Genomic DNA, 27,294 nt, shown 5'->3' with positions numbered 1-27,294 from the left:
TCCATAGAAAACAATGATTAACCTTCTTCAAGAAGGAGAACTCACAGACATGCTTTTATTATTTCTGTTAACATTCTACCACCTGATAATCAAAGATAGCGTACATGAAACAAGGGTCCCCAGGTCTATTCTAAGTTCAGGTTACTCACTCACTTCTTTCAGCTTGTGGGGTCGCTGCCATGTGGACCCTATTGAGCCACATGTCATATTAATTGAAGTATAATTTCATGCTGGATGCCCTTCCTGCCGCAACCCTCCCATTTCCGGGCTTGGGAAACAACCATTCACACCTATGGACAATTTAGAGTAGCCGGTTAACCTAACTGCATGTCTTTGGACTGTGGGGGAAACTGGCGCACCCGGAGGAAACCCACACAGACACATGAAAACTCTTCTTAGAAAGGCCCTTACTGTCCACTGGGCTTGAACCCAGAACACCTTCTTGCTGTGAGGCGACAGTGCTGACCAGTACACCACCATGCTCCCTATTCTAAGTCTGGGTTACTATCTGTATGATATTCTGCATTCTCTACCCATGTCACAGGTGTTTCCTCCGGGTTCTCCGGTTTTCCTCCCGCCTCCCAAAAACATGGCAGTAGGTAGACTGGCTCCTCTAAATTGCCCTGTGACACATAAGTGTGTGTATGTGTACGCATGGTGTCCTGAAATGGACTGGTGCATTCCCACCTTGATCCCAGTTTTTCTGGGACAGGCTCTGGATCCACTGCAACCCTGATCAGGCTGAAGCATTTACTGAAGGTGAATGAGTGAGTGAATGAATGAATGAATGAATATTCAAGATGTGGCACATGCCCATGTTTGTTTTTCATCACTGCATCACCACTGCAACCACTAGCAGCAAACATTTCCGATCTTTCCACAAAACAGCTCAGGTGAACTATACCTAACTCAGTTACCTCAGTTATACCTACATGCTCTCACTGTTGAAGATAACAATGGTGGTACATCATTACTCAAATGATGCTATTTTAATGCCCCTTTGTGACAATGATGTCAGCTTTAAAACACAAGAAATTAAAACACTGTGGAAGGGTCTCACAAGAGTACACAAGGCTCCATATTGCTAAGGCTTGTGTAGTGCCTGACATTTACAGTGGTGCTTGAAAGTTTGGGAACCCTTTAGAATTTTCTATATTTCTGCATAAATATGACCTAAAACATCATCAGATTTTCACACAAGTCCTAAAAGTAGATAAAGAGAACCCAGTTAAACAAATGAGACAAAATATTATACTTGGTCATTTATTTATTGAGGAAAATGATCCAATATTACATATCTGTGAGTGGCAAAAGTATGTGAACCTTTGCTTTCAGTATCTGGTGTGACCCCCTTGTGCAGCAATAACTGCAACTGAACGTTTCCGGTAACTGTTGATCAGTCCTGCACACCGGCTTGGAGGAATTTTAGCTCACTCCTCCGTACAGAACAGCTTCAACTCTGGGATGTTGGTGGGTTTCCTCACATGAACTGCTTGCTTCAGGTCCTTCCACAACATTCTGATTGGATTAAGGTCAGGACTTTGACTTGGCCATTCCAAAACATTAACTTTATTCTTCTTTAACCATTCTTTGGTAGAACGACTTGTGTGCTTAGAGTCATTGTCTTGCTGCATGACCCACCTTCTCATGAGATTCAGTTCATGGACAGATGTCCTGACATTTTCCTTTAGAATTCGCTGGTATAATTCAGAATTTATTGTTCCATCAATGATGGCAAGCCGTCCTGGCCCAGATGCAGCAAAAGAGGCCCAAACCATGATACTACCACCACCATGTTTCACAGATGGGATAAGGTTCTTATGCTGGAATGCAAGGTTTTCCTTTCTCCAAACATAACGCTTCTCATTTAAACCAAAAAGATGGTGGACTCATGAACATTAACATTAGCCAATGTGAGAGAGGCCTTGAGTTTCTTAGAAGTTACCCTGGGGTCCTTTGTGACCTCGCCGACTATTACACGCCTTGCTCTTGGAGTGATCTTTGTTGGTCGACCACTCCTGGGGAGGGTAACAATGGTCTTGAATTTCCTCCATTTGTACACAATCTGTCTGACTGTGGATTGGTGGAGTCCAAACATGGGTGCAGATCCCGGGGGGGATGGGGGGGGGGGGGACGGGGACATGACCCCCTACCAATTTCTGAAAAACATGAATTGTCCCCCCCAATAAAAATCCCCTAAATTATTCAAAATTGTACAAACAAATGTATTTTCAGACAAATGCTTCCCTGTGCAGTACTTTTCGAATGATGTGGCGAGCCTCTACGAAGTTGTGATTTGTGGTTGCATGGTATGAGTTGCATACGGGCAAAAAAAAAATAAAAAAATCACTTTTGTGTCCCCCCCAATCCTGACATCGGATCTGCACCCCTGAGTCCAAACTCTTTAGAGATGGTTTTGTAACCTTTTCCAGCCTGATACGCATCAACAACACTTTTTCTGAGATCCTCAGAAATCTCCTTTGTTCGTGCCTTGATACACTTCCACAAACATGTGTTGTGAAGATCAGACTTTGATAGATCCCTGTTCTTTAAATAAAACAGGATGCCCACTCACATCTGATTGTCATCCCATTGATTGAAAACACCTGACTCTAATTTCACCTTCAAATTAGCTGATAATCCTAGAGGTTCACATACTTTTGCCACTCACAGATATGTAATATTGGATCATTTTCCTCAATAAATAAATGACCGAGTATAATATTTTTGTCTCATTTGTTTAACTGGGTTCTCTTTATCTACTTTTAGGACTTGTGTGAAAGTCTGATGATGTTTTAGGTCATATTTATGCAGAAATATAGAAAATTCTAAAGGGTTCACAAACTTTCAAGCACCACTGTATGTAACTGTGTTAGGTCCAGAGGTTAATTTACTTGGGACAGGTGGGTGTTTTAATGAGTTAGTCCTGAGAGAACCCAGAATGATGATCTTGCACTTATTATGGAAATTAAAACATAGAAACACCTTATTCTGCTTTAAACTCTTTCCCCCCAAGTACCTACACCCAGGGATGCTTTAAAAAGACAATTGCACAAGAGGGGACTTCACCACTGGCTCTATGAGTCACGGTAAATGTGTCTACTTAAGATGCTCAGTAGTGCCCTACGGCCAAGTTGATTTTAGTTGGAGTTTAGATCTACAGACATACAGGGAGATGTGGCACGGGTATATTTGGAAAAAAAAAGCTATGAATGTTTCAGGCTTTGAACACGGTATTCAACAGCAAAGAAACAATGACTTCAAAAGCATGGGTGCATCAAATTGTAGTGATGATATGTGCTTTCTGTGGACAGAGGAAACAGTACATTTTCAACACAGTCCTCTTACGAATCACTTGTTCAAGGTAGAAACTGCAGTGAACATATTTACTGGGCTTTTACTGTAATCACCAGGTGTTTGGGAGGGAAACATCTGCTGCTGAGAGACAACAGTGCTTTTAATCACTTTTTAATTATCATTACCATTAAAAGTCATACATTCAACACTTTGTTGTAGGCCTATTTCATCTTTTTTTCTTCTCTTTCAACTAAAAAAGTGCCAATTTGACCATTTTTGGCTGAAAATTTTCAGCGGCATGCATAGTAAACACTGTTAACTTCATTTAACTTATGTATATCCCTCCATCCATCTATTGTCTGTAGCCACTTATCCTGTTCTACAGGGTTGCAGGCAAGCTGCAAGCTGGAGCCTATCCCAACTGACTATGAGTGAGAGGTGGGGTACACCCTGGACAAGTCACCAGGTTATCGCAGGGCTGACACAGAGACAAACAACCATTCACACTCACGTTCACACCTACGGTCAATTTCAAGCCACCAATTAACCTAACCTGCATGTCTTTGGACTGTGGGGGAAACCAGAGCACCCGGAGGAAACCCACACAGACATGGGGAGAACATGCAAACTCCACACAGAAAGGCCCCCGCTGGCCACTGGGCTCGAACCCAGGACCTTCTTGCTGTGAGGGGACAGTGCTAACCACTACACCACCGTGCCGCCACACCATCTTTCAAGAAAGAAAATCAAACTGGGATGTCAGATGAGGGTAAGGGGCAGGGCTTCTGGGTCATCAGTTAACACCGGAAAATTCAAAACACCTACGTAACTGTCAGTTATTCCAAATTCATATGTCAGTTGGTTCACCTGTTGTTTTTACTGGTGGAAAAAGAAGACTTCTCTTTTTGTGTATTTGAAATCTTTACACCTAGTGGTGTACTCCAATGATAGAAGACAGAGATATTATGCACAAAAAGGCTGGCAAGTGTATTATTCATTCAGTCTACACTAAATCCACAAGCCTTTACAAAAATCTCACAGAAATACTCTCACTAATCCTTCAAACGTTCATGTTCAGTGTTCTTTCTGGTGACTTACCCTACCATTGGTCCTCCACGATCTAGACTGTAAACCTGTCTGGGGTTAAGCAGGTACTGAAACTTCCGCAATACCCTTATGGAGAAAAAAAAAACAGACAACACTGAGTTATAGTGTGTGAGATAAAAAGCTATGGAGAGATTTATATAAAAACATGGAGACCAACTGATGCAACTGACACACACACACACACACACACACACACACACACACACACACACACACAGGCAGCTTTCAGAATCTGTGACAAGCAGGTACGACTTGAAATGATAAATGAAATCTCTGCAGTGCCCTCCACTTTTAATTTTTATTTCTCACTACTCCTTTCTGTGTCTCAGTAGTGGAAACAAGGAGAGAGAGAGAGAGAGAGAGAGAGAGAGTCTGAAACCCATTATACAAAAAGCTTTTAGTCGAAAGCATTGCTCATTATGTTGGGAGAAGCAATAATCTGAGCACTTATAGCCATTAAAAACACCATTCTTTCACTTGGAAAGAATACAAGGGCAGAATCAAGACTCTAAACCTCCCAAGCTATCTTTAAAAGCACTGAACACCGTGAAGATAGTGGAAAAATACAATAGGCACCAAATCTGATTCAGTGATGACCACTTCATCGACTTATTTGCATCAAGGGAACAGTTAAATAGTGTTCTTTTTTGGATCTGGGGCAGTTAGCGCGTCTTTGTGTGAGCTTGAGTCTAATAATAGGGAATAATCGGGCCATTATTGGTATTTATAAGTGTGTTGCTATGGTGACGCTCCTGCTGGATCCCAAATTGGTCCCTCGGCAAATTGAGGATGTGTGGTGGGTGGTGAGAGCTGTAACAACACCTACATTCATCCTTCTTGAACAGCAGAGCTGTCTCCTGTTTGCTTTGACGATATTTAGGACAGAGTGACAAGCAGGAATAGCAGAATAGATAACGGTAGGCAGCTCGATAGGCACATTAAGATTACAGAAAGCAGAAATGCTGCCCACTGACAAATCGTTTCTAGTAAGGATCCTGAAATCACTTAAACAGCATAGTATCATCAAATTGTATGACACTAACAAATAGAATGCTCTGCTGTACAATAATGGTCAGGTGAATAAAATATTTCCATGGATGTGAGAGATACTACAGTACGTGAAAAAGTGAGTGAAATGGAAACGTCTCTCACCTTTCTCCCTGTCGACCACCACTCTTTGGGTTAACCAGCACCAGTAGAGGATGTGTTCCAGGAAGAGGGTTGATCTGAAAATGAAAAGGAAAAACAGAGACAGCACATCCACATTAAAATGCAAAGACTCAGGTAAAGTATTTGAGCCTGTTCAAACAACAACCAGCCTGTTCTATGATGCTAACCTGTAGTGCTTGACCATCTCCAGTGAACTTAAAGCACTGGTTGGAGTCATCAGGACTGGTGTTGGGGGGCGACTCACCCTCTCCTCTTTTTACTACTGAGTGACGGTCCTGGACAAGAGGAAAAGCACAGTGTCTCGATTATGGAATAACAAGGAATGTATTAGAGCATGTTCAACACTAAACTCATGCAGTGCATGAATTAAAAGACTGGACTGACCAATACAACAGGGCAGATGTAAGATGGCAAGAGGGTGTGGTCTTTCAATGCTCCACCATCACAATCTGGCTTCACATGAGATGCACACTTATTATGGAGCTGCAGATAAAAATAGAAATCTGCAGTAAAGAACTAGAGACTCACCAATGGCCTGGGCTAATAAAGCCTGCAACCCCTTTCCCCTGACTCATACCGGAACATAGTGCGAATAAAAATAATTAAATTTGATGTTAGACTGGGCCCCACCTCACAGGCATCATGTGTATGAGAAGGTTTTTCGAAAATGTAACATGTCCTTGACTGAACGTAGGGACTATTTACTCTGCACGTGCTAAGGTTCAGCAGGATAGTATAAGTAAAGGAAATAATGCCACCAAGAGGAAGAAAGTGCACATTACAACAGATTAAGCGAAAATATTCTCTATATTATTGAAACAAAGAAAATATATTCTTTAAAACTGTTCACTTGTACGTCAAAACAAACCTAAATGTAGAGTAAAATGCATGTAAATACAGGGCAGAAAATTAGGAAACTCTTCAAACACTGAAACCATTTTCAATTACGTCCGTAACTGAACTAACTACTCAAAGTCAAAGCAGAAATTTTACATAAACCTCTTAATGGCCACCAGACAGTTTTATGTACAGTATATATATATATATATATATACACACACTTACAGTTATTTGACACCAAACACAATGAAGCCCAGTAAGACCCTGGTAGTATTTGATACTGCGGTGACATCGATCACACTTGGTAGGAGAATTGCCCTCCATCCATACATGCTGCATAGCCTGCAGAGAGGAAAGTTGGAATGTTACACCTATGCAAAAACATTTTAAAAAATAAAAATTAAAATTAAAAAAACATAGCCAAACTAAACTAAACTAAACTAAACTAAACTCAAATTTATTTTCAGTTTTTTCCTTTTTTTCAAAATGTCTTTGTACAGTGGTGCTTGAAAGTTTGTGAACCCTTTAGAATTTTCTATATTTCTGCATAAATATGACCTAAAACATCATCAGATTTGCACACAAGCCCTAAAAGTAGATAAAGACAACCCAGTTAAACAAATGAGACAAAAATATTATACTTGGTCATTTATTTATTGAGGAAAATGATCCAATATTGCATATCTGTGAGTGGCAAAAGTATGTGAACCTCTAGGATTAGCAGTTCATTTGAAGATGAAATTAGAGTCAGGTGTTTTCAATCAATGGGATGACAATCAGGTGTGAGCGGGCACCCTGTTTTATTTAAAGAACAGGGATCTATCAAAGTCTGATCTTCACAACACATGTTTGTGGAAGTGTATCATGGCACGAACAAAGTAGATTTCTGAGGACCTCAGAAAAAGCGTTGTTGATGCTCATCAGGCTGGAAAAGGTTACAAAACCATCTCTAAAGAGTTTGGACTCCACCAATCCACAGTCAGACAGATTGTGTACAAATGGAAGAAATTCAAAACCATTGTTACCCTCCCCAGGAGTGGTCGGCCAACAAAGATCACTCCAAGAGCAAGGTGTGTAATAGTCGGCAAGGTCACAAAGGATCCCAGGGTAACTTCTAAGCAACTGAAGGCCTCTCTCACATTGGCTAACGTTAATGTTCATGAGTCCACCATCAGGAGAACACTGAAGAATAATGGTGTGCATGGCAGGGTTGCAAGGAGAAAGCCACTGCTCTCTGTTCGTCTGCAGTTTGCTAAAGATCACGTGGACAAGCCAGAAGGCTATTGGAAAAATGTTTTGCAGATGGATGAGACCAAAAAAGAACTTTTTGGTTTAAATGAGTAGCGTTATGTTTGGAGAAAGGAAAACACTGCATTCCAGCATAAGAACCTTATTCCATCTGTGAAACACTGTCATGGTAGTATCATGGTTTGGGCCTCTTTTGCTGCATCTGGGCCAGGACGGCTTGCCATCATTGATGGAACAATGAATTCTGAATTATACCAGCGAATTCTAAAGGAAAATGTCAGGACATCTGTCCATGAACTGAATTTCAAGATAAGGTGGGTCATGCAGCAAGACAACGACCCTAAGCACACAAGTCGTTCTACCAAAGAATGGTTAAAGAAGAATAAAGTTAATGTTTTGGAATGGCCAAGTCAATGTCCTGACCTTAATCCAATCAAAATGTTGTGGAAGGACCTGAAGCGAGCAGTTCATGTGAGGAAACCCACCAACATCCCAGAGTTGAAGCTGTTCTGTACGGAGGAATGGGCTAAAATTCCTCCAAGCCGGTGTGCAGGACTGATCAATAGTTACCGGAAACATTTAGTTGCAGCTATTGCTGCACAAGGGGGTCACACCAGATACTGAAAGCAAAGGTTCACATACTTTTGCCACTCACAGATATGTAATATTGGATCATTTTCCTCAATAAATAAATGACCAAGTATAATATTTTTGTCTCACTTGTTTAACTGGGTTCTCTTTATCTGCTTTTAGGACTTGTGTGAAAATCTGATGATGCTTTAGGTCATATTTATGCAGAAATATAGAAAATTCTAAAGGTTTCACAAACTTTCAAGCACCACTGTAGGTAATGGGGCCACATTTCATTTAATCCCATGTCAAGTGGGCTAGACCAAAAAAATCAATATCAACAACTCCTATTAAATGTATACATTTATCTGCATTTAGATGGTTCAATTCTCAATGCAGGAATGCAGATATATTGTCTACAAAACAGACAAATATACAGCAATTCAGTACAAAAAGCCCCCCTAATTTTTCAAATTATGGTTTTATCTTGCAGTGTCTTGATATATCTTCACGTCGTGTTCGTTCAAAAATACCACTTTTCTGGCACATTTCCAATGTAACAACCTCATGTTGTGTCACCTGATTCATTCATTTCTGACCACAAAAACAATAGCTGAGTGCAATATCCATGTGGAGTACAATTTAACCTGTATACAATTCTTCATGATAACCCACTGATACAGCAGGGTCAAACTATCAACATATAAAAATAATGACTAGAATCATATTCTGTAAACTGAACATCTCTTTCTCTGTTATCTGCTGTAGACTTCCTTTGTTATGTAGAACAGTCACACCTCTTAGATATAATACCTTGTACACCACAGTTTGGCTACTTCAGTTACAAAAATTATTCATATCTTCATGTAAAACAAACAAACAAACATCCATCCATTATCTGTAGCCGCTTATCCTGTCCTACAGGGTTGCAGGGCAAGCTGGAGCCTATCCCAGCCAATTATGGGTGAGAGGTGGGGTACACCCTGGACAAGTTGCCAGATCATTGCAGGGCTGACACATAGAGACGAACAACCATTCACACTCACATTTACACCTACAATCAATTTAGAGCCACCAATTAGCCTAACCTGCATGTCTTTGGACTGTGGGGGAAACCGGAGCACCCGGAGGAAACCCACGCAGACACGGAGAGAACATGCAAACTCCACACAGAAAGGCCCTCGTCAGCCGCTGGGCTTGAACCCAGAACCTTTTTGCTGTGAGGTGACAGTGCTAACCACTACACCACTATGCCACCCCCAAACAGTCCAAGCTCAGAAGTTTATGCCAGTCACCTCAGAGAATCCATAATTACCAGTGCCTCTCAGTGCATGGTATATTAGATTACTATATTATACTATAAAGTAGCAACACTTTCCATGCATCTTATCTTCATAATGTTTATTACCCTTACTGTTGTTTTAGAAAGGTTTGCCATGGTGTGTTTAAATGTTTGCTTCTCAATAATTCTATCTACCTCTTGAGTTTAGAAAGGAGGCATGTCAGCTGTTTAAAAAAAAAAATCAGTGTTTCTTATCAAACACAGTATATTCCAGAGAGTACTCCTATAATGACACTCACTAATGATTCCTCATTCCATTAGTTTGTACTTGTCTGAATCTATTCCATGTATCTAAGCCCTCATAAATGTGTCAGAGAGGTTATCAGAACATTTTTTGAAGATTAACAAATAGCTGTGTGAGCAAAGAGAGAGGGAGTGGTGTAAATCATGTAGCACAGCTTATGCAATGGTACAGTAGTATGAGGTGGCACGGTGGTGTAGTGGTTAGCACTGTCGCCTCACAACATGAAGGTTCTGGGTTCAAGCCCAGTGGCCGATGAGGGCCTTTCTGTGTGGAGTTTGCATGTTCTCCCCGTGTCCGCGTGGGTTTTCTCCGGGTGCTCCGGTTTCCCCCACAGTCCAAAGACATGCAGGTTAGGTTAATTGGTGGCTCTAAATTGACCGTAGGTGTGAATGTGAGTGTGAATGGTTGTTTGTGTCTATGTGTTAGCCCTGTGATGATCTGGCGACTTGTCCAGGGTGTACCCTGCCTCTCACCCATAGTCAGCTGGGATAGGCTCCAGCTTACCCGTGACCCTGCACAGGATAAGTGGTTACAGATAATGGATGGATGGATGGTAGCATGCAACTTATCTTCAAAATGGCTATTGAATCCCAATTTATTCACCATTACCAGTTGATTTCATGTTCAGGGGACCCCAAAGGTTAAAAAACTGGTTTGGTAGAGGTGTGTGTGTGTGTGTAGGGGGGTGCATGAGGGGCAAATCTGGCCCATAGCCTATTATGTGTGCACTAACAGACCTGTGCCTGACTATAAATGCATGTTAGGGTGTATATTGTGTCTGGTTTACTCACATTGGTGTGTCTACGGGACTTGGCATAGGTGCTGATGCAAGCAGCAATATCTTTGGACACACAGCGCTCGTGGACTGTGTACTTGCATACTGCCAAAGAAGAGTGGATTGATCAAGTTACTCTTAAGCTTGTAGGGAAGGGTGGAGTGAGGTGTCCACAAATAATTCAGATTATGTTTCAATGCAATTATATTTACAGCTGTCAGATAAATTAAATATGAAAGGCAAAGCTCTTTTATGATGGATACCTTGGAGCAAGTCCATAAATTCATTAAAAAAAGATGATTAAAAACCCATCCCCAAAATGCTTCCTGACTCCTATTTATCATTTATATTCCTGTTGGAGGATGCAACTTACTGGTTTTCCTTTATAACCCCATGACATCATCACAGTATCTCAGCATACAGATCATGTGCTTACGTGAGCAGCAAAGGCCTTGTTTGCGCACTCCTAACAGCATAGTGTGACAATAGTTACAGTACGCTGGCTTGTTGAAGTGCTTCAGTCTCCATACGTGCTGCCCGTCTTCTTGTACATTCTGAGAATAGATGTTTGAAACATTGCATGTGAGAGGAGGTGGGAAAGAATCATTCTTGACTACCACACATAATCTAATGTCTCAGAGTCCAGTACTCAGCCTTCAGCCTTCTGCTGGGCTTACAACTTTAGTATCAGAAGGGCACATGTATGCACACAGAGGAGCTTTGACGCACCGTCTCCATGCCCAGCAATACCAGCAAGGGGATAGTGGTCATTCCTCCTCTGATCCATTCTTCTAGTGTAACTGTTCCATCATGATCATAATCAATCTCCTCCATCATCTCCTTCAAGATCTGCAACACATGCACACATATGGACATTGAGACATGAATCACATGCTATAAATTGTATAGTGTAGTCATACATTTTTCAGATATGATGGTTCCACACACTTGAACTTCATACACTCATTAACAAAATCATTATTTTTGTTTCAGCCATTTCTCTTGGTGGACGAGGTAAGTGACCACACTAATGATTAGACATATGATGCTTCTCTAATAAATTGAGATATTTTTATTTACCTGAATGACCATTAACCAGTACTGCCAGGACAATCCAACTTTTCCTTATGTCTAAAATTGGTCTATATTGCACAACAGTTTATAGTTGAATGCAATACTCCTTAGAGAACAATATTCAAATACTGTAAGTGACGATATTAATGAAAATTATATCAGTAATACAGTATCCTTTAATTGTATATCTGCCTCTAACCTCTTTCTGAATTGCACTAATTGTAATGCTGTTATTGACATATTTGTTATACAGTGGTGCTTGAAAGTTTGTGAACCCTTTAGAATTTTCTATATTTCTGCATAAATATGACCTAAAACATCATCAGATTTTCACACAAGTCCTAAAAGTAGATAAAGAGAACCCAGTTAAACAAATGAGATAGAAATATTATACTTGGTCATTTATTTATTGAGGAAAATGATCCAATATTACATATCTGTGAGTGGCAAAAGTATATGAACCTCTAGGGTTAGCAGTTAATTTGAAGGTGAAATTAGAGTCAGGTGTTTTCAATCAATTGGATGACAATCAGGTGTGAGTGGGCACCCTGTTTTATTTAAAGAACAGGGATCTATCAAAGTCTGATCTTCACAACACATGTTTGTGGAAGTGTATCATGGCACAGACAAAGGAGATTTCTGAGGACCTCAGAAAAAGCATTGTTGATGCTCATCAGGCTGGAAAAGGTTACAAAACCATCTCTAAAGAGTTTGGACTCCACCAATCCACAGTCAGACAGATTGTGTACAAATGGAAGAAATTCAAGACCATTGTTACCCTCCCCAGGAGTGGTTGGCCAATAAAGATCACTCCAAGAGCAAGGCATGTAATAGTTGGCGAGGTCACAAAGGACCCCAGTGTAACTTCTAAGCAACTGAAGGCCTCTCTCACATTGGCTAATGTTAATGTTCATGAGTCCACCATCAGGAGAACACTGAACAGCCGTGGTGTGCATGGCAGGGCTGCAAGGAGAAAACCACTGCTCTCCACAAAGAACATTGCTGCTCATCTGCAGTTTGCTAAAGATCACGTGGACAAGCCAGAAGGCTATTGGAAAAATGTTTTGTGGACGGATGAGACCAAAATAGAACTTTTTGGTTTAAATGAGAAGCGTTATGTTTGGAGAAAGGAAAACACTGCATTCCAGCATAAGAACCTTATCCCATCTGTGAAACATGGTGGTGGTAGTATCATGGTTTGGGCCTGTTTTGCTGCATCTGGGCCAGGACGGCTTGCCATCATTGATGGAACAATGAATTCTGAATTATACCAGCGAATTCTAAAGGAAAATGTCAGGACATCTGTCCATGAACTGAATTTCAAGAGAAGGTGGGTCATGCAGCAAGACAACGACCCTAAGCACACAAGTCGTTCTACCAAAGAATGGTTAAAGAAGAATAAAGTTAATGTTTTGGAACAGCGGCGGCTGGTAGTCTTTTAAACAGGGGAGGCTGGTCGGTTACGATATTTCCAGATTTTAAAAGAAAAAACATCAATTTTGCCCATACTCTTGCCTCTGATCTGGCAGATTGTTGGCAGCGTCACAAACTGTGAAATAACAGGTTCTTTTGGCACATTAGCCTACTGTCCAATATACATGATGGTGGTGTTGGGGGGGGGGGGGGGGGGTATATTTTAACTTTTTATATTTTAAAATTGTGGCATGTTGTTTAAAAATTGATCATTATTGAAAGCAGCTCTTTGTCAGGAACCTCAGCAGTAGAGCTGGGTGCCACACATTTCATTCAATGACACTTTCCCTATATTTTACTTATTTTGACTGAGAAATGTTTTATTGACAATTTTGATAACCCTTCACTTTTAATCCAGGTCTGTCGTGTGAAATGTTCTCGGCTGTGTTTTTGTTTAAAAATGTTTTCCAAATTATAGCTGTGTTTAATTCATATCCAGAAAAATATATATTCCAATATAATATACTCAGCATAAACATTTTAAATAGATTCTATATTTTTGGTCCATCCATGACATATTACTAAAGTAGCCTATTTACTGTTGTTGATGTGGGTCACTTGCTGTTAGCCAATTCACTTTCTCGTACCAGGAGAGCTGAAAGGAACGAGTATTATTCCCTACCTTTTTCACCAAGTCAATTTGAGGCGTTGGTCTACCCTGCTCTTGAATTTTAATTTTTTCCTCGAAAGGAAGACTGGCAAATGGCTTCACCAAAATTAAATCAGCAATGCTTGGCATCCGTGCGCAGCTTTCTTGCTAGCTGACTAGCCCCCTCAAGTTCAAGTTCAGTCACTCAAATAAACGAAATTTCTGGAACTAAGATAGCAAACTTGACAACACTATTTACACTTTATTTACAATGAAAATATATGCAAACTAAAAAAGCTGGTAGAAACCGTATGTAATGAATGAAATCAAAATGTAAGCTGCTCTCTTACAATACACCACAGCACTTGCGAATCTGCATGGGACTGAACTGAGATTCACCGCTGCCTGTCTATATTTGAAACGAGCTGTCAATTAAAGAAAATATCTGGCCGCTTTCACCAATCACCAGTCTCCTCGCGGAAACTGCCATGTCCCTCCCATGTGAGGCTGGGAGTCCGTAGGCAGGCATTTTTGCAGTATTTGTCCAATAACTGTCTTTCATTTTGAGATTGAAAAGCGCATAGCTCCCAAATGCCATTGAAGTCCACTGAGGCTGGGAGTCCGTGAGACTCCGTGGACGGGCGTTTTCGCAGTATTTGTCCAATAATCGTCTTGCATTTTGAGATTGAAAAGCGCAGAGCTCCCAATGCCATTGAAGTCCACTGAGGCTGCGCTGCATCGCGCTGTCACGAGGGGGAAAAACTCACGCACACATTAAAGTTATAAGGGAATGATTTCGCATTGTAGTGGGTTGAGCACATATATTTCTATGATTCTGGATCTGAAATAGCAATGTTATAAGGTCGGCTATAACATAAGCCTAGCGTAATTCATCCTACTCGATGTTCGTCAATTTTAGAGGAGGCTGAGCCTCCCTCGTTGTCTTAGAGCAATCGCCCGTGTTTTGGAATGGCCAAGTCAAAGTCCCGATCTTAATCCATTCGAAATGTTGTGGAAGGACCCGAAGCGAGCAGTTCATGTGAGGAAACCCACCAACATCCCAGAGCTGAAGCTGTTCTGTACGGAGGAATGGGCTAAAATTCCTCCAAGCTGGTGTACAGGACTGATCAACAGTTACCAGAAACGTTTAGCTGCAGTTATTGCTGCACAAGGGGGTCACACCAGATACTGAAAGCAAAGGTTCACATACTTTTGCCACTCACAGATATGTAATATTGGATCATTTTCCTCAATAAATAAATTACCAAATATAATATTTTGTCTCATTTGTTTAGCTGGGTTATTTTTATCTACTTTTAGGACTTGTGTGCAAATCTGATGAGGTTTTAGGTCATATTTATGCAGAAATATAGAAAATTCTAAAGGGTTCACAAACTTTCAAGCACCACTGTAACTTAGCCAGATGTCATACACAGCCTTCATCAGTTCAGGTATGGATGCTGGGAGCATCATGACAAAACTTTGAATTTTTCTTCTGGTTGTTTTCTATCTATTTTTGTGTTTAAGTCTAAGTCTGTGTATTGGATTGGACATGTTTAATTTTTTTAACTTATTTGAATTTTTGTTATTTGTGGAGAAATTGCAAAATAGATGCATATATATTTTTTCCAATTAAAAACAATCGAGGATACAAACTTTTGCATTAAACTGTAAATACATATGAACTTCAAATACAAGGATGGACTTACCGGCTTCAGCTCTGTTGAGTCCCATTCCAGGTATTCTGCTACATGGACCATCTGATTGATGATACGATCCAGTTCCTGAGTGGATATTTATGCTCGAGTTATATTGAGCTTAATATTTAATGATAATAAATGCACTATGCAGACTGAAACCACTCCATCTCTGAATGACCCTGGTTTTCTATGTAAGATTTCCTTTCAGCCTTCTTTAAATATCTACTGAAACCAGACATATCATTACCTGAGTTTTCCTCTCTAAGTTGCTGCTGTCTAATGCTAAAAGAAGAAGGTAAGGAATGAACTCTGATGATACTGCATACAGTAATCCATGAATGCAATGGTAAGGCTAGATGAGACTGTAGCTGTTCAATAAAAACAAAATGACTGCAGTTTCTATATAACCTAGAACTGAAGAACTGTAACTGACTTACTGAGCTGTCCAGCAGGCCATTGCCATCCGTGTCGTACAACCGGAACATAACTGCAGAGCAAGAAAAGTAAGAGACAGGAGAGATACAGTGCCTTGCAAAAGTATTCATACCCCTTGAACTTTTTCACATTTTTCCACCTTACAACCACAAACTTAAAAGTTTTTTATTGAGATTTTATGTGATAGACCAACACAGAGTAGCACATAATTGTGAAGTGAAACGAAAATAATAAATAGTCTTCAAAATTTTAAATAAATAAAAATCTGAAAAATGTGGCGTGCATTAGTATTCAGCCCCCTGTCCTCTGATACCTCTAAATACAATCCAGTGCAATCAATTGCCTTCAGAAGTCATCTAATTAGTTAATAGAGTCCTACTGTGTGTAATTTACTCTCAGCATAAATACATTTGTTCTGTGAAGGCCTCAGTGGTTTGTTAGAGAACACTGAAGAACAAAAAGCATCATGAAGACCAAAGAACTCACCAGACAGGTCAGGGATAAAGTTCTGGAGAAGTTTAAAGCAGGGTTAGGTTATAAAAAAAAATATCCCAAGCTCTGAACATCTCAAGAAGCACTGTTCAAGCCATCATTCAAAAATGGAAAACATTTGGAAGAAGACTTGAGACTGGGAAAATTTTTTGCAGCCTCCAACAGAAAACCTGTTGGAGGCTGCAAAAGACTTGAGACTGGGAAGGAGATTCACCTTCCAGCAAGACAGTGACCCTAAACATACAGCCAGAGCTACAATGGAATGGTTTAGATCAAAGAATATTCACGTGTTAGAATGGCCCAGTCAAAGTCCAGACCTAAATCCCATTGAGCATCTGTGGCAAGACTTGAAAATTGCTGTTCACAGACGCTCTCCATCCAATCTGGCTGAGCTTGAGCTATTTTGCAAAGAAGAATGGACAAAAATTTCAGTGTCTAGATGTGCAAAGCTGGTAGAGACATACCACAAAAGACTTGCAGCTGTAATTGCAGCAAAAGGTGGCTCTACAAAGTATTGACGCAGGGGGGCTGAATACTAATGCACATCACATTTTTCAGATTTTTATTTGTTTAAAATTTTGAAGACCATTTATCATTTTTGTTTCACTTCACAATTATGTGCTACTCTGTGTTGGTCTATCACATAAAATCTCAATAAAAAACTTTTAAGTCCGTGGTTGTAAGGTGGAAAAATGTGAAAAAGTTCAAGGGGTATGAATACTTTTGCAAGGCACTGTAAGTGAGCCCCTCCTGTAAATGTTAGGGACTTCATTAACACACTGTGGAAAAAACAGGTGCTCACTGAGCCCAACACAACAGCGCTGTTACATGTTTTTTAATCAATCAATCAATCAATCAATCAATCAATCAATCAATCTTAAATGGTGGCTTAAATACATAAAGTCTGGGTAGCTATAACTCAAAGAATCACCTGAGCTTAAGGGAGTTGGTGCTGTGTGAGGACAGGACCTGACCTTACATACAGAGAAATGTATATAAATGAGTACAAGCACAGCTTTCCTTCTTGCACTCCTTTCTCCTGTTCACTGGCAGAGGTCCAGCATACAGAGCCACAGAGCTCATTCTCAAGCTTCATTCAAGTTTATAGTCGGATAACTATAGTCACTGGATACATCTAATTGTGATCTTAAACCATACAATCTGAGCACAGTGTAAGAGTTCATAACGACTGAAAGGGGAAAAAAAAGGAAATGAAGAGCAGTTTGCTCGTAGTTTATTAAGCATGTTTGAAAATGACACCAATTCTTTGTTTTCTAAAAAGATTTAATTTTGTGAGAACTTGATATTATTCCAACAAAAAAATACAGCCTTTGTATATTTACAAAAATATACATTTTCCAATATTAAATTGGTATTCAATTATGCTTGACTTCAACAGCTAAATGGATTCATATAAGTAATAATATGTTTACTTGACCTTCTGTTTAGGAGTGTTTTACTAAACTTAAAAAAAGCAGCTGCATATGAAAGGATGTGTTTTATAATGGACAAATACAAAAACGGAGAAATATTTGTCCTCTCAATGGCTTATAGAATATGTGATGGACAGTACAGCATATGATAAAGAAGCCAGTTTAGTCTACTGTATCCTGCTTTTTTAAAAAAATTCTCATTTCTTGTTATCATATTGTTACAGATATGTCTGCTGGTGGTTTCTATGATAAGCTGCAATACAATATAGGTTGGAAAATTCACTCTGATGGTTCTTCTTCACTAAATAATGGCCTGAGGGTTGAGCCCAGGGAGCTAATGAGTGTCTTATTAAACACAAATCCCTCACTTACACTCTAGTTTGTCCTCTGGAGTCCCTCGCTCCAGCAGAGAGAGGTAGCACACAATGTCTTTCAGGAAGACGATCTGTGGCGAGGATGGGATAGAAATCTTCTGAGGGGATGGACTTTTCCTCAGAGACACCCCCTTGTCTGATCGACTTTGTTCTGAGGACATAACAGTGAGCGTGTACTAAGTACAAGCATTTGTATCTTCACCCTCATGTTGTGTTTATTTCTTATATTGGACATCATATCAAATCAAGCAAAGTCTTTTAATGTATTAATATCAGTACCATTTTAAAATACCCAATATAGTAATTTAATAATCTTAGTTCATGTCAAGGGGCGGCATGGTGGCATAGTGGTTAGCGCTGTCGCCTCACAGCAAGAAGGTCCGGGTTCGAGCCCTGTGGCTGGCGAGGGCCTTTCTGTGCGGAGTTTGCATGTTGTCCACGTGGGTTTCCTCTGGGTGCTCTGGTTTCCCCCACAGTCCAAAGACATGCAGGTTAGGTTAACTGGTGACTCTAAATTGACTGTGAGTGTGAATGGTTGTCTATGTGTTGGCCCTGTGATGACCTGGCAACTTGTCCAGGGTGTACCCCGCCTTTCGCCCGTAGTCAGCTGGGATAGGCCTACAACGTTAAAGGTGAAAATTGTTGTTTTATTGTGACACAAACAATAATTAAGATGAAAAAAAAATAGAAATCTGGAGTGTGCATAGGTACTCACACACACCCCAAAGTCAATACTTTGTAGAGCCACCTTTTTCTGCAATTACAACTGCAAGTCTTTTGGGGTATGTCTCTATTAGCTTAGCACATCAAGCCACTGGGATTTTTGCCCATTCCTCAAGGTAAAACTGTTCCAACTCCTTCAAGTTAGATGGGTTGCATCGGTGTACAGCAATCTTCAAATTATGCCACAGATTCTCAATTGGATTGAAGTCTGGGCTTTGACTAGGTAATTCTAAGACATTTAAATGTTTCCCTTTAAACCACTCCAGTGTATGACAGTACAGCAGTATGTTTAGGGTCATTGTCCTGCTGCAACATGAACCTTCATCCCAGTCTCAAACCTCTGGCTGACTCAAAAAGGTTTTCCTGCAGAATTGCACTGTATTTAGTGCCATCCAGCTTTTCAGTCCTGACCAGTTTTCCTGTCCCTGTAGATGAAAAATATCCCCACAGTATGATGCTGCCACCACCATGCTTCACTGTCGGAATGGTGTTCTCAGGGTGTTGGGTTTGCGCCACATATGGCATTTCCCATTATGGACAAAAAGTTCAATTTTAGTTTCATCTGACCAGAGAATCTTCTTCCATGTGTTTGGGGAGTCTGCCACATGCTGTTGGGCAAACTCCAAACATGTTTTCTTATTTTTTTCTTTAAGCAATGGCTTTTTTTCTGGCCACTCTTCCATAAAGCCCCGCTCTGTGGAGTGTACAGCTTAAAGTGGTCCAATAGACAGATACTTCCATCTCTGCTGTGGATCTTTGCAGCTCCTTCAGTGTTATCTTTGGTGTCTTTGTTGGATCTCTGATTAATGCCCTCCTTGCCCGGTCTGTGAGTTTTGGTGGGTGGCCTTTTGTCAGATTTATAGTGGTGCCACATTCTTTCCATTTTGCTATAATGGATTTAATGGTGCTCCCTGGGATATTCAAAGTTTGGGATATTTTTTATAACCCAATCCTGATCCATACTTCTTCACAACGTTGTCTCTGACCTGTTTGGAGCGCTCCTTGGTTTTCATGTTGCTTGCTTAGTAGTGTAGCAGAGTCAGGGTTCTTCCAGAACAGGTTGATTTATACAGACATCATGTGACAGATCATGTGACACTTTGATTGCACACAGGTGGATCTTAATCAACTAATTATGTGACTTATGAAGTGAATTGGTTGGACCAGCTTTTATTTAGGGGTTTCATATGAAAGGGGGTGAATACTTATGCATACTCCAGATTTCTGGGGGGGGGGGGGGGGGGTGTCATCTTAATTATTGCTTGTGTCACAATAAAACAATAATTTTCACCTTTAATGTTGTAGGCATGTTGTGTAAATCAAATGGTGCTAACCTTCAACAATCCATATTAATTCCAGCTTGTAATGCGACAAAACAGGACAAACACCAAGGGGGTTTGCAAGACACTGTAAACAATATTAATGAAATTAAACACACAAAACTCCTTTAGGAGTGTGGAAATCCTCCTAATGGCAGGTGTATGCACAAGTAAAATAAATGTAAATAAGCGATGGATGGCATGGCACAGGCAGTATATTTATCTTTTGGTTTCAAATTGGCAAAGACTATTTTTTGTTGATGGTTCTCAATATGGCAGAACTTATGCAACTTGCAGTTATTACATTTGATGCTTAGTGTAATTACAATCCAATTTTAGTCATGCAGAGACTTTTCTTAGAAATTTACCAACACATCGAAGAGAAAAGTTGACCTTTCAATACTTTCCCCTGCCATTTCCCCTCATATCATGACTTCCTTATTTCACAGGTGTCTAAATTTTCTCACACCTTTTTCAGATGAACAGTGTGTGTATCAAGAAATCGCCTTCCATATTGAAAGCACAAATTCAGGATATCCTTCTGAATGCACCATCCATTATCTATACCACTATACCACTTGTCAGGGTCACGGAGGAAGCTGGAGTCAATCCCAGCTGTCTTCAGGCAAGAAGCAGGGTACACCCTGGACCAGTCACCAATCTATCACAGGGATAACACAGAGATAAACAACCATTCACACCTATGGGCACTTTAGAGTAGCCACATGTCTTTGGACTGTGGGAGGAAACTGATGCAGACACGGAGAACATGCAGACTTTACACAGAAAGGCCCCAATGGCTGTGAGGGTCAAACCCAGAACCTTCTTGCTGTGAGGCGATAGTGCTAACCACTGCACCATTGTGCTGCCTTGAATGCACCATATTATGTATTAATTTGAGAAACTGAGCTAAAAACATACACTTTCAGTGAAGGATAAATAATTTGAAATATCATTCAACTTTTTATAAAAACAAACAAACAAACAAACAAACAAACAAAACTAAGCAGTAATGCATTTACTACCTTTGAGTGTTACATGTACAATAGTGTTTTTCTTCAAAAAGACAAGAACATTTGTGAGAAGTAAAAAAAAAAGACTTTTTTTTTCCCAAAAAGCAGGATCCCTGGTTTGATTCTGAGCTTGAGTTACTTGTTATTTATTTTCTCCGTGTCTCCACAAGCGTTTCTCTGCTCCTGGAATCATGCCTGTAGGTGGAATGACTACTCTAAATTATGCCAAGGTGTAAATGAGAGTGCAACTCTGTGTGGCCATGGTGCCCTACAATGGACTGGCATCTCATCCAAGGTATATTTCCACCTTAAACCCAGTGTTTCCAGGATAGGCTTCAGATCCTCTGTGAACTTGACCAGAAAAATGGGTTTTATCATAGATGAATGGTTTAAAAAGAGCAATCGCATCTGGATTTGAGGACACTAACCTGGGGAGAGTCGAGGAGAGTTGGCACTCTTGGAGGGTGCCAGGGCATTGCAGCTGCTGCCTGCTGAGGGTTTGGGCGAGCGATGAGGAGTATGACCCCCTGTGCCTGAGCGTTGCGAGGAGGAGCGGGAGGAGCATGGCGAGGTGGTGGCACCTGATCCTGACATTACACCAGCTGGGTGCTCTGGAGTGTGTCTTCCCATGGCGCTGAGAATACTTTTCCCATTCATCCCTGTGAAGGTAATAATTAAGACAAGAAATAGAAATAACTGAGATGTGACAAAGGAGAGACAACACCAGGAAATGTTTCCAGACAGAGCTGCTGCAAGAATCCTGCAGGTAAGGAGAGTGACTGAGAGGTCTTAGTGCATAGCTGCATAGCTGAAGGGGAAGAATGACACCACAGTGCACGGAAATAAAAGCAACACTTCACAGTAATTAATCACTGGGGAGAATATGGAGAATATGAAATGTGAGCATAATTACCCTTTGCGGTGAACACTAAAAAAAAAAAAGCCTAACGATTTGTCACACATTTGCTAAAACACTGAAAAGCAACACAATGATGAGGGGATGTGGTATCTCTGGAGTGGAAAGCGGCTATAGATGATATTTCTTAGGTTGCGCTGTACACACAGGTACCTGTTATAGGAGCGCAGGCCACTTCTGTCTGAATAGAGATACCTGCATCAATCGACTTGGGTTCTGCAGACAGAGTGATTTACAGACGAATAAAGGACAGAACAGAAGAAGGTAAAGATGAGGGACACAATGACTTGGAAAAAAAAGTGGAAATATCTTGTGGCATAATTAGTGGCAGAAATATTGATAACATACTGATAGATTCTGAAGAAATGAGATGCAATATTAATCTGTAAGTTCTAGAGGATGGCATTCATCGCCAGTTGGAAAACTGTTAAATGTAGACATTTCCTAGCACTAGATGGCACCATCGACCATCTCTGTAGGACAATCTGTACATTATGGAGAAAGTCGTGACCAAGCAGAGGGCTGTGAGGCATTGACTCAAATCCCACCCTTTTAAACAGAAGGTGGTCTTTTGGACTGAAATCTTTCAGCATGCAAAAGGGCATGATACATCCATCTGGACTGTTTATTCACTCACACAGTATAAACAGAGAGTCAGAGCCTGAGGAAGCCATGCCAGGGAGCAAAACAGGTCTCCCTACACCAACAGAGCAGCCAACTGAAAATCTCCTAACAGTTTGGCTTGAGGTGTTCTGCCAACTAACACTAAAATGTTTTAAAAATATATCGTGAGTGTATATGAATCTGTGTGCATGTCCTTGTCTAATCTTTGCAAACATAAGTTTCAAACGTATGTGATATAATAAGTTTCAACAGAGTTTCTGCTTTATTTCAAAGATCACCATCATGGCTTTTTTCCCAGATATTAAGATTCATAAACATTCTGCTTATGCACATTTAGTGATTATAAAACGAAAAAACTGGTGTTGATGCACTAAGGAAATGATGATAATCCTAGATATTTCACATTTCATTATGCTCTATTCCAATCTTCCTATGTTTTTACCTTTAAGCTTGTGATACCTTTACACAGTCATGAGACAGTGAACATAAATACAAAGTTATTTTTGCAGATGCTATCTCACAACCTTTTCAGAGTGGCTATGGAGAACTTAGCAGTAATTTAAGAGGTGTATTTACCAAGCAGCGCTGCTCCCGTGCGTGGAACATCAGGGGAACTGCTTGTTCCGGTCTTACTCTTGAACGAAGTGAAGAGATGTTGGCACAGTTCCTCTGGGATGTCATTCTCTAAGTAGGTGGTCATGAAGAGCTGGAAGCCCTCATAGTCAATAGGCTATAGGTAACACACAAGATATGATGAGAGTGAGGTACATATAGAACATTCTGGGGGACAAGAAACAGACATATTTTTAGGACATATACAATTGCTGTTTTAAAAAAAAAATAATAATTTTTTAATATATACCCTCATCTCATGTTTGTGAGTTAATTATATTAGGGGATATCAATTATTTTGCTATCACTATGTGATAGACCAGATGCCCTTTTCCAACAATATACTTTTGCACTTGTGTAGTAATATACAATTTCATATTGATATTATAAATTAAATTAAAAAAAATCAAACTAAAAAACAAAAAACAAACAAAAAAAACTGCTGACAAAAAAAAGAAAGGATGTACAGCTGCAAAAAAATATCAAGACAAAAATGTATGAGAGACATATGAAGCTGGTTATGACCTTTAAAATTTAGGAGACGGAATGATCTGTGTGTGACGCACTGACAGAAACAAGAGTAGAGCACCATGTTATGTATTATGTTATGTATAAACATTATGTTATGTATTACGTTTGTGCATATAGTCACACTGAAGCACAGAGCATGCAAACCCAGAGGGCTTTGGCTTACTTGGTTGAGAACATCTTGCTTCTGTTTGGCAGTCGTTGGGATGAGGATAGAAGCAGAAAGTGAATTAAGTTCGAATGTGCTAAGGTGCATTTGGTTGGCTTTCATGAACTGATATCTAGCTATTATTTCTGATGATCAGCATTTAGAATGCCATCATTGCTATTCCTTGCCTTTTTTGGTGCTGATTTCTGCCATCACATAACTTAGAAGAAAAGGAAGCAATACCCTAGGATTACGATAAGACATAGTTATACTGAGGGTCTGGAATGACAGGGTCGTCTGACAGAGTTGTCTGGAACCATCCTGTTGTTAAAATTTAAACCTTTGTGTAAAAGCCATAAAGTTAATCAGAGAGACAAGAATGAAAAAGCCAGAGGGCAGGGAGCAGAGCAGTTTGGAGAAGGAGCACGTGAGCTCACATGTTTGGATCTCCCTTAAAAAAAGATTCCAGTATGAGTGATGCTAGTAGGTTAGTGTAAATCCACAGACCATGCTGAAGAAAACATGCATATGTATATACCTGTAATGCATGTATTGGAACATGTAGTAACTGAGGCAGCGCAATGTGAGATTACGATATTGTTGTATATCTCAATGCAAATACATGTAAATGCATTGCTACACATAGTGAGTGAGATAAGCCTTGCTATAAGGGGAACACACTGGGCACATTACTGCACATTTTTAGACCATTCAGTTTTATACCATTATATACAATACCATTAGAATTGGTAGTATATACATTTTTGTCATTGTGGTCACAGAACTAAAGTTTATTTTGCACTTTAGCAAAGAATTGCTTGACTGTTAACGTGGCAGTGATTACATAGGACAGTTTTGCATCCGTTTGGGATGATTATGAATACTGTATTAACGGTAAGTGTTGCACTGAGCCAGATCTGTCTTCCAGCATGAGTAAGTTCATCTTTAAAGTAGAATATGCAACAACAACAAAAAGTGTGACAACAAAAAGAGCTTCCTGTTTGGATTAGGAGTGGTAAAAACTCTCAAAGTAAAATAATGACAATAATTTTACTTGACATGAACTGGATAGCAATTTTATCCCGTACCTGTGTACATTAAAAAAAATCCAAAGTAATGGAACTTTCATTAAATGATAAAACACGAAACAGAAATAAATTAATCACCAGAACGTCCAGTTTGTTTCCAAGGCAGAAGGCAGAATAAATGTTCATAGAGTGAAACAGAAAAAAAGACTTCATATTTTCTTGATATCCAGCCAAACAAGTCACACGGCTAATAGTAAGGATTTATTTTTTTTTGCTAATAATAACAGTTTTTAAAAATCTCTTTTTACCAGAGGCAAAAAAAAAAAAGGAATCTCTGCCTGTTTTGGGCTGTTTGGGGTGTTCAACATTTAATTTATTTGTGACGTCACACTCCACAGTAGTAATTAATGGTTCATATGAAAGTAGACACTCAGGGCTTTAAGAATTTGTATTCTTTCTTTTTTTTTTACCCCCCTAGCCTACTAGGTTTAAATGTTATAATATTATTGTGGCCCTCTCTTTTCTAATCACCCTACTCACTAGCAGCTAAACACAGAGTCACAATACTCTACATACAGAAACCCAACAGTATCATAAGTAATCTTATAACAGACTTGCAGCAATAAAATAATTCATTCATTTATACTAAATGAAAATGTCCAATAAGTTAATTTCCATTCCAGGGGTGGAATGGGACGCTGTTAAGGGAACGGCCCTCTCCTGGCTCAGGTCTTATTTAACTGATCGCTATCAGTATGTTGATGTAAATGGTGATTTTTCTAGACATACTGGGGTAAAGTTTGGTGTTCCACAAGGTTCTGTCTTGGGTCCACTGCTTTTTTCTTTATATATGTTATCTCTGGGCGATATTATTCATAAACATTGTATTAGTTTCCACTGTTATGCTGATGACACACAGTTGTATGTTTCTGCAAAACCAGATGAGAGACGCCAGCTTAATAGAATTGAGGAATGTATAAAGGACAATAGACACTGGATGCTTATTAACTTCCTTCTGCTTAACTCTGACAAGACAGAAGTACTTGTACTAGGACCACATGCAGCTAGAAGTAAGTTTTCTGATTACCCAGTAACTCTGGATGGCCTTTCTGTTTCTTCACGTGCAGCAGTAAAAGACCTTGGGGTGATTATTGACCCCAGTCTTTCATTCGAAACTCACATTGATAACATTACCTGGATAGCTTTCTTTCATCTCAGAAATATTGCTAAGATAAGAAATTTAATGTCACTACATGATGCAGAAAAACTAGTTCATGCTTTTGTTACCTCCAGGTTGGATTATTGTAATGCCTTACTGTCTGGATGTTCCAATAAGTGCATAAACAAGCTCCAGTTAGTTCAAAATGCAGCAGCAAGAGTCCTTACTAGAACTAGAAAATATGACCACATCACCCCTGTCAGATCCACACTGCATTGGCTCCCAGTCAAATTTCGTATTGATTATAAAATACTACTATTGACCTTCAAAGCACTGAATGGTCTCGCACCACAGTACCTGAGTGAACTTCTGGTCCTTTATGACCCACCACGCCTACTTAGATCAAAAGGTGCAGGCTATCTGCTGGTACCGTACCTTGTATAGTGAAGGCTACATCAGGGGGCAGAGCCTTTTCTTACAAAGCCCCACAGTTATGGAACAGCCTTCCAAGTAGTGTTCGGGAATCAGACACAGTCTCAGCGTTTAAGTCTAGGCTGAAAACATATCTATTTAGTCAAGCCTTTTGTTAATAGTGTTTATGAGGGAAAGAAGTACAGTAGATCTGGAGGGTCCTCAGATATAAAGTGCTTGGGATGTATGGATGCTGTCAGTCCCCCACTCACTTGCTCACTCGAGTTTGTTGATGGTGGAGTGGCTAGCTGCTTTATGTCCCAGGGCTCCCTCATGCCTGTGTTACCTTCTGGCTCTCTCCTTTTAGTTATGCTGTCATAGTTAGTTTTGCCAGAGTCCCTGCTTGTACTCAGTGCAAAATGTATACTGTACCTACTTATTCAGGTGACACTGATCTTCCATCAGTGAAGAGTTTATAACATCAATGAAACTGACTTCATGTTAAAACTGTTAATGTTATAGTCATGTTGTCTGTTGTTGCCCAAATAAGGATGGGTTCCCTTTTGAGTCTGGTTCCTCTCGAGGTTTCTTCCTCATGCCGTCTGAGGGAGTTTTTCCTTGCCACCATCGCCACAGGCTTGCTCATTGGG

The 27,294-nt window shown here is 40.0% G+C and overlaps 1 protein-coding gene across 6 annotated transcripts in view; it reads right to left on the bottom strand.

Moving 5' to 3' along the window:
- The window catches only part of LOC132891866 (diacylglycerol kinase beta), a 148,587-nt gene that overhangs the window by 72,167 nt on the left and 49,126 nt on the right, over positions 1-27,294 (bottom strand). For 5 of the 6 annotated variants that reach the window (XM_060929934.1, XM_060929939.1, XM_060929935.1 and 2 more), the window contains exons 4-17: positions 23,335-23,488; positions 22,288-22,350; positions 21,647-21,877; positions 18,162-18,314; positions 15,867-15,916; positions 15,439-15,513; positions 11,323-11,442; positions 11,030-11,147; positions 10,610-10,698; positions 6,640-6,756; positions 5,959-6,057; positions 5,742-5,849; positions 5,557-5,630; positions 4,396-4,470 (exon numbers count right to left, since the gene is read on the bottom strand). In XM_060929934.1, the coding sequence (XP_060785917.1) occupies positions 4,396-4,470; positions 5,557-5,630; positions 5,742-5,849; positions 5,959-6,057; positions 6,640-6,756; positions 10,610-10,698; positions 11,030-11,147; positions 11,323-11,442; positions 15,439-15,513; positions 15,867-15,916; positions 18,162-18,314; positions 21,647-21,877; positions 22,288-22,350; positions 23,335-23,488 (1,526 nt within the window). The remainder of the gene's footprint in view (positions 1-4,395; positions 4,471-5,556; positions 5,631-5,741; positions 5,850-5,958; positions 6,058-6,639; positions 6,757-10,609; positions 10,699-11,029; positions 11,148-11,322; positions 11,443-15,438; positions 15,514-15,866; positions 15,917-18,161; positions 18,315-21,646; positions 21,878-22,287; positions 22,351-23,334; positions 23,489-27,294) is intronic. The other variant, XM_060929938.1, reaches the window with a different exon arrangement.

Source organism: Neoarius graeffei, chromosome 9, assembly GCF_027579695.1.
Source record: "Neoarius graeffei isolate fNeoGra1 chromosome 9, fNeoGra1.pri, whole genome shotgun sequence".
NCBI classification, from domain to species: Eukaryota; Metazoa; Chordata; class Actinopteri; order Siluriformes; family Ariidae; genus Neoarius; species Neoarius graeffei.
The sequence above is the reverse complement of the archived record's forward strand: the minus strand, read 5'-3'. Positions and strand labels throughout refer to the sequence as shown.